At 39.6% G+C, this 12,123-nt stretch overlaps 1 protein-coding gene across 6 annotated transcripts in view; it reads right to left on the bottom strand.

Annotated features, from left to right (window-relative positions):
• Positions 1 to 12,123, bottom strand: part of osbpl6 (oxysterol binding protein-like 6) — a 75,534-nt gene that overhangs the window by 20,620 nt on the left and 42,791 nt on the right. For 2 of the 6 annotated variants that reach the window (XM_084421803.1, XM_084421804.1), the window contains exons 8-13: positions 11,862 to 11,965; positions 10,955 to 11,047; positions 7,772 to 7,804; positions 2,615 to 2,783; positions 1,773 to 1,903; positions 848 to 955 (exon numbers count right to left, since the gene is read on the bottom strand). In XM_084421803.1, coding sequence (XP_084277929.1) covers positions 848 to 955; positions 1,773 to 1,903; positions 2,615 to 2,783; positions 7,772 to 7,804; positions 10,955 to 11,047; positions 11,862 to 11,965 — 638 coding nt within the window. The remainder of the gene's footprint in view (positions 1 to 847; positions 956 to 1,772; positions 1,904 to 2,614; positions 2,784 to 7,771; positions 7,805 to 10,954; positions 11,048 to 11,861; positions 11,966 to 12,123) is intronic. The other 4 variants (XM_084421805.1, XM_084421806.1, XM_084421807.1 and 1 more) reach the window with 3 other exon arrangements.

Raw genomic sequence — 12,123 nt, 5'->3', positions numbered from 1 at the left:
GACCTGATGTAAGGAACTCGAACGCCTGAAGGATTTAAGTCTAGTGTAAAGCGAAAGCCTTGAAACACAATGTCTGGTGCCAATAGTTAAACACATGGTTGATCGGCACGGGCATCTCGTGGGACTCATTAGGTCCAATGATTGCTCTGTTTGCTTGAGCTGCAGCCAATGTGTACGAGGCCAGAGAACAGAGTCACTTTCCATCTGATTCATCCTTTAAAGAAAACGCCAAATTTCCAGCTTAAAGAGTGACTCGGTGTTCAGAAAAATGAGAGTAGCTTTTTAACCCTATAATTAACAGTCTTCTTAATTGAAAAAAGTGGATTTTTTTTCTATCCTGACCAGCCATCTGTGACCCTGGATCCCAAAACCAGTCATAAGTCGCACGGGTATATCTGTGGCGATAGCCAACAATACATTGTATGGGTCAACATTATCGATTTTTCTTTTATGCCCAAAATAATTAGGATATTAAGTAAAGATCATGTTCCATGAAGATATTTAGTCAATTTCCTACCATAAATATAGTGGATGCAGCACAATCGCGAACATTAAGGGACAATTTTCATTAAGGGAACGATTTTCTCAATATTTCGATTCTTTTGCACCCTCAGATTCCAGATTTTCAAATAGTTGTATCTCAGCCAAATATGACAAATCATACATCAATGGAAAGCGTATTTATTCAGCTTTCAGATGATATATAAATCTCAATTTAAAAAAAATGTACCCATAAGAATGGTTTTGTGGTCCAGGGTCACATCTGTCCAATGACTAAACAATTTCCGAGCCCCAGTGTCTTTCACTTGAAATGCCTTTCAGTGTTGTGAACAGAGTAATATCTGACCTCGTCGGGACTGCTGATGATGTTCACACTGACGACCTGCTCAGACAGAACCGACTCCGAGTGGATCCGGTTCAGACGGGTCTTCAGCTCGGCATTCTGGGATATGGCCTAAACAACAGAGTCATCCACAACAAATGAGCAGATCAGTGTATGAAGGGTGGAAAAAAATCTGAGTATTGAGACATACATTTACAATAAATTAATATATTTTTTATAAAAAATCTGCTTCTTATGGTTTAGAGCAGGGGTCGGAAAGTAAGTTTAAAATTTTTTTTTTTTTTACTATGCCAGAACACTGTCAAAGGATAATTTAAGAAATGAATTGATGAAAAATTCACCTAGACAGACTGTAACAGTGTCTTTTGTAACTGGTCGTGAGCTGTTACTGTAGAAGGACAGTCATTAACAAAAGGCCACATTTGTGTGGCGGTGTCTGGGTTTTACACTGGATAAATGAATAAAGCAGTAGTGACACGTAACCTGGCAAGTATCTTCATTCACCAACTTGCAACTCAGACCGCCTTGCTAAAACACACATATGTGGGAGATGCGGAATGGATAAAAATAACTCAAAAAATGAAAGAGGACTTTAATGGGACGTTTGAGTCATGCTCTAAACAAACTGTTTTATTTCCTCTTTTCATATTGTGAATAATACATGTGTATCATTATAATTTGCTTGTTACACAATGAAGCCTAACTTACTGTAATTAACTACTTCAACAAAAAAGTATTACTGACCCCAAACTTTTGAACGGTGGTGTTAAATAATGGCATGACATGAAGTTTTACAAAAACAAAGCAATGATGAAGTCACATGTTGGTGTTAAAATAAATCCTACACAAATAAAAGTGTTAGTCAGTGTGTCTTCTTGCTGTTTTGGTTGATTATAACAGTGACCGTGTAGCGGTGGGTGGAGCAAACCTGTGACAGGGAGCGGCGGAGGGTCATGATCTGATTTGATTGGCCGGTTTGCTCCTGGTCCGACAACACCTGTTTAATCTTCTCTTTCTCTATGGCCACGGTGTTGAAGGCAGACTTCAGAAGAGAGTGCACTGCAACAAACACACACACACAAGATCATGCTGAGTGCTTGCAAACTACGCCAGGCTTTGTCTCTGGGTCAAAACCTGCAGGTATCACTCAAGAACAGCTGTGCATCTTTTGTTTCTCGGCGAGTAAAGGTCCTTGCACACTGAGTCCGAAATGTAACGTAAGTGTTTTTTCGTATTTGTCATTCGGTGGCTCTGAATTGTCAAAAAAACTCTCAAAATGCTTGATACGGATGTGAAAAACGCAGAAATATTTAATGACGGACGAAAGTTTTGGAGGCAGTGATTGACACAATTACTGACTGCCTGAAGCAGTGTTTCCAACAGAACCCAGTGAACGTCCAGAAACAAGAAAATATATATAATTGGTCCTGACTACACAGTAATCAAAACAATCCTTTTTATGCTCATAATTATAATACTGTTTTTATCTTTAATTACACTAACTTTAGTCTTACAAACTCAAATATACATAACAGTAAACAGTTAATGAGCTCACAGATGTAGAAAGTTCATCGCCAGTGAATTCATTAGACTTTCTCTTCAGACTTGTGATTCTTGTGATGAACAATTCACTAAAAGAACCGACTCATAAGATTGGTCCATTCCAGCAAAAAAAACACAGAAGACATGTTTTCTTTGTTATAGTTTTAAATACGATGTATATTCGGTGACTTGCTGCGCAGGAAACACTGGCATGAAGGTTTTGTTCACCTTTCTGTGCAATGACGCAGAAATCTTCCTGCAGTTTGATGTAGTCACTGGCGTTGTCGATACTGTCAGTCAGACGCGTGACAGGGGTTTGAAAATCCGCCAACTCCGCACATAGGTTAGGATTAGAGGAGTGGAGGCGCACTTGAGACATACTTGCACTCAGGGGAACCTGAAACACACACACAAACTACAGTGAGACAGTAGTGATCCCAGACACGGTCTCAGGATAACCAGCAAGGCAGGCCAACAGCCTCCCTCTCAGAGCTGAGCGATTCCTCCGCCTGATGACAAACCCGACTGGGGCTGTCAGACGTAGTCCAGTGTGGATGAGTATAGTTGAGTTAGATTTCAGTAGAGAGTTCACAGACACAAAAACACACATGCCAAGCAGTGTAAAGGTCAACGGTGAAATGAGGTTAGGTCATGCATCAAAACATGATGACATGTGAACCATCAGCATGCGTTAATGTGTTAACATGAGCTCAAATAATCAAAACAACAATCATAAAGTCACACTAGGTCAACACAGGCATATGTATGAGTGTGTTTAAAGTGCTTAGTTGAAAGTTGGATTGAGTCACAACAAAACCCTCCGAAAAAATTCAGAGTTGCTGACATCCATTTTATTTAAAAAAAATGTATGCTTTGAATTCGAGGATGCAGATACACACTGTAAGCACACAGTCTGCACTATTTTGGGTCGACTCATTATGGTACATGCAACTGTGTGGCCATGTTGTGACGCCATGAATACTGTTTCCAGGTCCAAGCCTCTACTCTGTTTCAAGAGAGAATATTATCTCGACAACTGTTCATGAGCACTAGGCCTATTCATTTACTGCAAAACTTCAAGCCAAGCTTTTAAAAACTCATGGTGTACACTACAGTCTACGGGCTAACGCTGAGATTTCCATAAACAAGCATATACTACAACGCCTTTAGGACATTGGTCAGTGCGCTAGGTCAGTGGTTTCCAACCCTGGCCCCCCTGGCCCCCACATCTCTGGACATACTGTATGGTTATATAAATCAAGCACATCTGAATCAACTCTTCAGCTTGCTAGACTCCAAAACCTCAAACTGGTTTGGCAAACAAGGGAGATCTAAGATGTGTAGTATTGTGGGTTATCAAGTACCAGGGTTGGGAGCCCCTGCATAGACTCGGCACATCATTTAGCATTGTTCCACTTGTGGCATCTACACATTTTCTTTGTTTGTCAAGCTAGATTAACCCAGCAGAGAGAGAAAAATATAGTTACCATATATTTGGCTCTCAAGCTTGATGACTAGGTAATAAAAATACTTTTTTGTAGTGGTTTTTACCACTTTACCAAGTTCTCAAAGTTCTGTTGATCTCCAATCCTAATCACCACCAACCCTGTTCAACCACATGAAGAAACTAATCAAGGTCTTCGGGATTACTAGAAAGAAACAGATATGGGAGTTTGATCAGGGTTGGAACAAAATTCTGCAGGACAGTGGAAGACTATGTGAAGATTATATTTAATTGACCAGTCGAATACACATGGCTCCTGCATAGAAGGCTTTGTCCAAATGGCATCAAATCTTGACCCACATGTCATCTATTCAGTGTACTTAGGCACCAAACATACTAAGGCCACTGTTGATTATATGCTTTCATTAACACAAACTCTCTCCAAGGCTGCTTCACGGGACAGCAATCTTTATGCAGGATTTATGGCGAGACCCCTAACAGGGAGGAGGAATGCTTGCATTGATGTGAGGTCTTCACTCCTTTGGAGGACCAAGAACCAGAGTCGTTATCGGGGGGGAACAACTGGGAACATTGTCCCGGACCCTGGGTCCACTAAGGTCCTCTATGGGATAGCCAACTCATTGGTTTAAGAGACAAGGGGCCCACTCACACAAAGTGTCCTATCTCAGATTTTACGAATTCCTAGTCTTTCCATTCGGACTACCTCTAGCCCCATACATCTTTACCAAATGTGTTTTTTACACTGTTTTTTAAGGGCACACTTACAAGCACTATGGATGGTCATGAACCTAGAAAAACTTCTCTTGCTCAAAGTAAATTGTGTTCATGGGGCTGCACTTGGATCCTCATCAAGCATCCGCATTGCAACAGAGGAGGATAAGATTTCAGAATAGCTTGAACCAGTTCAGTCTGAGGACACTGAGTCCTTTTGTCTTTGTCTGAGGCTGTTAAATACTGGCAATGGCAGTGGAATTGTTACTCCTTTTCAGATAGACTTTCAGAGATGGGTGAGTTCTTTGAAGTTGAATCCCTCCAGACAATTTATGCAGATAAATCTGAGTGTCAGCTTGATGCCTACAGTACTGCACATCTGGAGGAACAAAAAGTCTCTCGATGGGTGGTTCAATGATGGGATAAACCACAGGGTTCATCACTACAGACACAGTTATGCATGAATGGGGAGTAGTCATTAAGGATCGGACAGTAACTGGGACATGACATCTTTCTCTCGGAAGTGTGCATATAAGCTACTTCTAACTCTGTGCTGGTTGTTGGGATTTTCCAATGGTTGAATTCTCTTCCAGAGATTGATGCATATTTCTGGGCCAGTCGAAGGCACAGGCATAGATTTGAAAAAGATAAGGCTTACAACCGTCGCAGATATGTTCACCTCAAAAGAAAATGCACAGTGTCTTTCCATTTTACTGAGAGAACCAGACATGCTACTAGGCATAGACACACTGGCACACCTGAGTCCAGTCTGCTTTATACATTTCAACCTGTCAGACCTTATCCTCCCACTCTGAAAAGATCATATTGAGTTGGAGAAGAGTGGCTCCGCTATGGCCAGGGAATCTATGGTTATCGGCAAAATGTATGAATGTTAAAAGAGATTTCATTTCTCTGGTATGATTGGAATTGTTTCATCCCAAATATCTAATACCCTACTGCATCAAACTGGTTTTTGCTAGTCTGGAATTTGAAATCCAAGCTTTTCATCATTCCCCATTCAGGTCTGGGGAGGAGGAGAGATATGCTGTAGAGATATGGCAAGTGCACTGTGAGCAGTCCTTTGTTTTGCAGATCCAGCAAGAGGTAGAGCAAAGTAAAAAAACACTTGTCTTGCTGGTTAGGGCAGGGGTGTCCGAACTCTGGCCCGCAGCTAGTCTATTAAAATATATGTTGCCCGCAAGGCATAATTTAAAAATCATGCAGTTTCACAATGTCAACACAAGGTGAAAGCACTAGATTTTAGGCCAGGTGTAGCAGTAAACCATGAGAGACAACAATTTGATAATTGATAAGCAATGCAAATTTCTGTTGTATATGGCCCGTTTTACTCGCTGTGACCACTAAACAGCGCAGTGAGATCCAGTGAGAAGCGTTCGAGTTTGGCACAGAGGTCTCCAATACAAACCACAAATGTCTCGGTAATTGAAACTAGTTTAAAGCCAGATGAAACCGCGCTGACATTCTCAACAACACTAATGAGGAAAACAGGAGAAGCATTGAGTTAGAATACTTTTCAATCCACAAATCATCAACATTTACCATGGATTTACTGAAGTAACACTACCGTCCGTGGCAGAAATGTGAGCTATTCATATCGAATTTTATATTAAATGTATTAAAGGAGTCATGAAATATAGGTCAAATCAAAGACTTTTTTGTTACAAGTTTTGTGCATTTGTATTTATACTAAATGTGTTTATAGACTAAATACCATATAGTGATTCTAGATAGAAACAATATTGTTACTTTTGACCATGGTAGTGAGGTGCCATGTGTGCTTTTACCTGTGTTTATCATGATATAAATGTATGATGCTATGGAAGACAAATTGTTATTTTTAATAAGAGTAAACTAAGAGTTCTAACTAAGAGTATTTAAATGAGGTTGATATCATTTTTACAGATGTTACAGTTTGTGTTGATGAAAATATATTTACATCTGCGTCCAAACTCAAGCTACTGCTGTCAACTCAAGCTGTGTGTGTGTGTGTATATATATATATATATATATATATTAGGGTTGCCCTCAACTAAAGAATATATTAGTTAACTAGTAGTCTTTTATTAGTCGACTTATCGCGCGTTTATATTAATAAGCCATAAATCATAATAATGCACCTTTAATTGCCTATATAAAATACGTATAGCCTAATCAGCGCACAAATTCAAACATAAAGCTTGCCACAGCGCACCGGTAAAAGTAATGATTATGAATGTGTCGTGTAAAAAACAGCATGAGGCTGTCTAAACATTTTAATAATTTATTGGTAATGTTTTCTGTGTTTTCGGCTGCAGAGATTAACTCAACGATGCTGACTCGTCATCTCCGCCTATGTGCTCGTTTCATACGGATTACATAATCGGAGAATATTTATTTTCCATTGGAATCTGTTCATTCAAATGTAAAAAAAATAAAGAAACAAGTTTTTTTTTCTGCAACTAAACGACTGATAAAATGTAGGTTGACTAAGCCTCTTCTAGTCTACTTTTAGGGGGCAGCCCTAATATTTATATATATGGCCCCCTTTTAAAAAAGTTTGGGTTAGGGGAAGCCATCAAGATGTAGGGGGGAATGACTACCTCCTCAGTCCCTTTTAGAGCAATCTCAATAGACGATCTGTTCACTGGCCTTCATGTTGGTGAAAGCCTATATTAAAGCATTAAATCATTAAAGCCTATACGGTGCTAGAAGCAGCGTCTTGAAATGATTCGATAGTTCATCCCAAAAAAGAAAATTACTCACCCTCTTGTTGTTCCACACCTGCATGACTTTCTTAGGATGTGTTGGTGACCTTAGCAAGTTGGCTAAATGAGAACTACTGGTTAGTTACAATTGTAACCCCAGTTCACTGAAAAACGTCACACAAAATGGCCTCCTTGTCATCGGCTTACAGGAGAGCAGGTTTTGAATGAGTTGAGTCAGTGGCCTGATGTTTGAATTGAGGGCGTCATGAACCACCACACAGATGTGTGTCCCATGAGAGTCTACACAGTCCCATACCGCACTCGTCTCCCTCAGAGAACTTGGGTTACAACCATAACGTTGAGCTATTTCTAAAAAGGTCACACTGACATGATGTTTTGCAGAGAGAATGTAAAGCAGCACTGCATGCAAGGGTTGGAGAGACTACAGCATGGTCATGTCATGGTGTAATACGAAGATAACACCAAAGTGAGGTTTCTGCTTACTTTAGCACTGTGTGACTGGGGAAGTGACTGGACCTGGGGGTGAACACAAGAGCCAGACACATATTTAACCAAACACACCACAGGAGTTACTCACACACACGCCTCATTAACAGATAAGCATGCCAACATCACCGAAAACCATTTCCAATTCATTGCAGCTGACCTTACTAAGGAATGAAAAAGAGCATCTGTGGATTTGTTGATTATATATTAGAAAATTATTTTGCCTTGTCCCTCAGTTTAAAAAAAAAAAAATAAAAAAAAAAATTGGTAATGCACTTACAATGGGAGTTTGATGCAGAATTGAATGTCTTGTATCTTACATTTAACCTGTGCTTGTTCGTCTTAATTAATGATCCAAATAAATGACCTATTCCAACAAAAGCAACATTTATGAGGGCATAAAACAGAAATGGCCTGTCCCATTCACTCACATGCTTCTCTCATCTATAGTGATCCATTATAAATGTACAAAGTCCTTTAAACTACGGCCGATATGCTGTTAAAGGCTCGGAAAGAGTTTAAATGGTTTATAATGGATCCACTGAGTCAAATGTCAGGCCTTCCGAGCGCTTCGGCAGGCGGTCCCCTGCGATGCGATGGCTCAGGTTAAGGACTGCGATAATGAGGTTGTTCAGAGGGCAAGTGGACATGCGTGTGTGTGTGAAGGTTGAAGAAACATACACACACTCTCTCAGCTGCATTAAAAACTGTGTGGCAAACTCACTTAACAACTGAGCTACTTGTGCATGCATGCAACCACTCTTTTGAGGTTTTAAACTGATTCAGGAGCCTACACCTCAGTAAAGTATGCCAGACTGTGGTAGTCCACTATGTCCTCTATAACTCAGTTATTGTGAGATTAGTAATTTCAAGCAAACTGCATTTAGCACAGATGTTTTGGCTGTGATGGCACCGGTACCTGATTGGTGTAATTCCAGTGAAATGAATGCTAGACAATAGCCACGTTTCCATTATAGATTTGCGCAAAACTTTTGCGACATTTTCTAAATCTTGATAAAAAAAAACGATTGCAAAATGACGGCGTTTCCATTAACCGATGTTATATGACTAAAACGTATTTTTTTTAGAAAGTAATTCTAAAAATCATGGCAAGAGATGTTAGGTTTATGTATATCGCAGCCACCGCACTATCTATTATTTTATAACGGAAGGAGCCGCAGGCGTGTATCCAAGCATTAATGGCAAGAAAAGCCCCTTATACTTGTGGGCGACGGATATGAGGTGTTTCTCCCTCCTGTCTGCTTCAAGCTCTTGATAAATTGTGTATAATTCCTGTAATACTTTTGTCTTCTATGAGTTTAATAAAGAACTCGGTTTCATCTTCTGTCAAAACATACAGCGCGTTCTTTAAAGAATGATCGACTGTTACGTACGTCATGTGACCTGTAAATGCAAAAACATTTTTTTTAAACTGTTTCCATTGCAGTTTTGCGAAATATTCCTTTTCCGGATTGCCTGAAAAACCACCTCATGCGAGCGTAAACATTTTTTTGCAATATATGGGAGTTTTTGTGAAATCGACGTGTTTCCATACACGGGTTTCTTGTATACAAACAATACCGGATGCGCGCGCATCCAGGAGGCAGAAAACCGCTATCTGTTATGCCGAGTTCTGTAAAAGAACATTGTAATTAACGTAGATTTCGCATTGTTTGTAATTTCTTGTTGACTCAATAATAAACGGCACTTTCAGAGTTGGATCTGTTTGTTTGTGTTTCATATTAATATAACATTATGTAAAACGTCCAACTGTTTACGAATCAAAATCCGGACATACTGTGATGCATGTATGAATTATCATGTTAGACTAAGTTAGTAATGTAATAGCCAATGTTAGCAGTGCAGCATCTATAGAGCCCGAATTTGCTTTTATATAAGTTAACCTTGTTTACGTTACTTTACGACCTGCAACATTTCATGCCTGCACACATATAACGTTACTTTACTGTAAATCAAAGATTTGACGATGGATTATGTGGGAAGCCTTAGTACCTCCGACCGTGGCGATTATATTAAAAAACTTACTCTCAGCAGTGGTGAGATCTTGCCGGATCCCTACGCAATGCATGACGATCTTTGGATTGTGGATGACAAGAAGTGGCCAGCAATTGTATGGCCTGATATATATAATTATCTTATTCAGACACCAAGTGTGTATAAGAGAAATGATTAGAGCGTACAAATCCCTTGATGCATACAACTACGTGCTATGTGGTCGGTCATGTGCAGCTCGTCAAATTATGAATAGAAAGAATATAACATACAACTTCCTCCTTCTGTCCCACTCTTCCATTCGCCTAGATTTGGAATTACTTGCAACATGTATAATTTAAATGTGCAGATAAAACACAACAGATAGGCCTGCATGTAAATAAATTACGCAACAACTCCTTGGCATTTTGACTTAGCGACAACACCACCACTATGCTACTAGCCTAAACCCTTTACTCCGGTACGAAGCCAGCGGGTCTTTTGCCTCCTGGTTGCGTGCGCAAGCAGTGATGACGTCGCAGAGAAATCCATGTATTGGGCGTATTTTCAATTCACAATTTCAGTTTGTGCAATATGAATGGTAATGGAAACGCGGCTAGTGTAGAGCTGCACGATTCTGGATAAATTGAGAATCACGTTTTTTTTTGTTTCAAAAAGAGATTGAGATCTTCCACAATTTTGAACAGACAAAATAACATGTAATTTACTAGAGTTTGCTGCAGTCTATTTAAAAAAAGTTTAATTATCTGAATGAATTATTTTTTTTAAACTCGGATTGAGTGAAGACAAATACATTTTTAACAGCCACTTGTCGCCACCCAGTAATGATGCAATTGATACAATCTTTATTTGAAACGCCAAGGTACTTCAAAAGGTGATTTGCACTATTTTGGTCGCTACCATCAGTGTTTATATCCGGACTATAAACTTTTATCCCAATACTTCTGTGATCATTTAAACATTTGTAACACAGAAATAATGATTCTGTGTGGTGGAAACCACTGTTTGCGAAACTTTTTAATACCTAAACATGTGCAACTGCTCTCTTTGGCTCTTGAATTGAGAACGGGATTAATCGTGCAGCTCTAAGACAGTGCAATAAATAATAAATTAGCCTCAGTGTTTATTGTGTGTGTGTGTGTGTGTGTGTGTGTGTTGAAGATGTACCTGCTGTTGCAATTTTGCATCTTTGCTGACACTTTTAGTCCTCCATCTTCTGCTGACACGCTTTTCTTTCTTTGTCAAATCTACACAGTTACTCTAAATTACATGGACACACACACACACACACACAGCAAAGGGGTGAGAGGGTTAATAGCAGAAAACTGAAGCAATGACTCCATCGCTGTGGCAAAAGAAGATGAGATGCTGTAAGTGAGTGACGAGCAGGCTGGGTCTTCATATGCAGAAGTAATGGGAATGACATCAGTGAAAATAACTGAAGGAAGAATCATAATGTTGTGTTTGAGGAGTTGAATTTAGTTTGAGGTTTACGTATGTAAAAAATACTATATATATTATGATAAACAGAGCAAATATTACAACTCTCAACAAATTCCCATATTTCATCCGATATCTGGCACAGATCGCAGACTCAAGATTGTATAGATTCTTAATTCTGAATGTTTCATCATCGTTATGAGAAAGTCTTGGATTGGTCTGAAAAATATCTTGCATCTGCATGTTAAATGTCATATTACAAGGGTTCGCATGACTACTCTCTTTTTTTTTCTAGCCGACAAGTCGACTTGTCAGTATTTAGCGTATGATTCACAGTGTGTTATGATGAGCGATTCCTTTGACTTGTACGACCCACGGCACTGCTTGAGCAACACAGTGCCAAACTGTCCAGCAGGGTATCGATATAAACACAGCTGGATATATGCTAAGTGAATTCAGACAGACAGGACAAAACATCAGATTCGTGTCAGGATATCAAACCTGTGCATTAGGTTAGCAGTGTAAATGCACAAACACACTCTGCAGTCTGCAACACAATCTGAACAAATACACTCGTACGCCATAAAGAAGCTGTTTAATACGGAGAACTGGGCTAATGAGTGTGTGGGTGTACCTGCATGTCAGTGAAATTGGGAGCTGACTGTGTCCTTTGTAAGATCTCCAGACTTTGCAGGAGTTGATTCAACTCTAATAGACTCGACTGGCAGTAGGCGAGCTCTGAAACACACAAACACACACTGTTCAGACTCAGACAGTGGAGTGTGTGTAAAGACACAGAGGAGCAGTCTTCAGGAACAATCTTGCACAAAAGAAAATGACTTGCACTTATTTTAGTGTACTGTTAGGATGTCTTACACTGTCATTATTTTAATTCA

Source organism: Rutilus rutilus, assembly GCF_951802725.1.
Source record: "Rutilus rutilus genome assembly, chromosome: 10".
NCBI lineage: Eukaryota > Metazoa > Chordata > Actinopteri > Cypriniformes > Leuciscidae > Rutilus > Rutilus rutilus.
The sequence above is the reverse complement of the archived record's forward strand: the minus strand, read 5'-3'. Positions and strand labels throughout refer to the sequence as shown.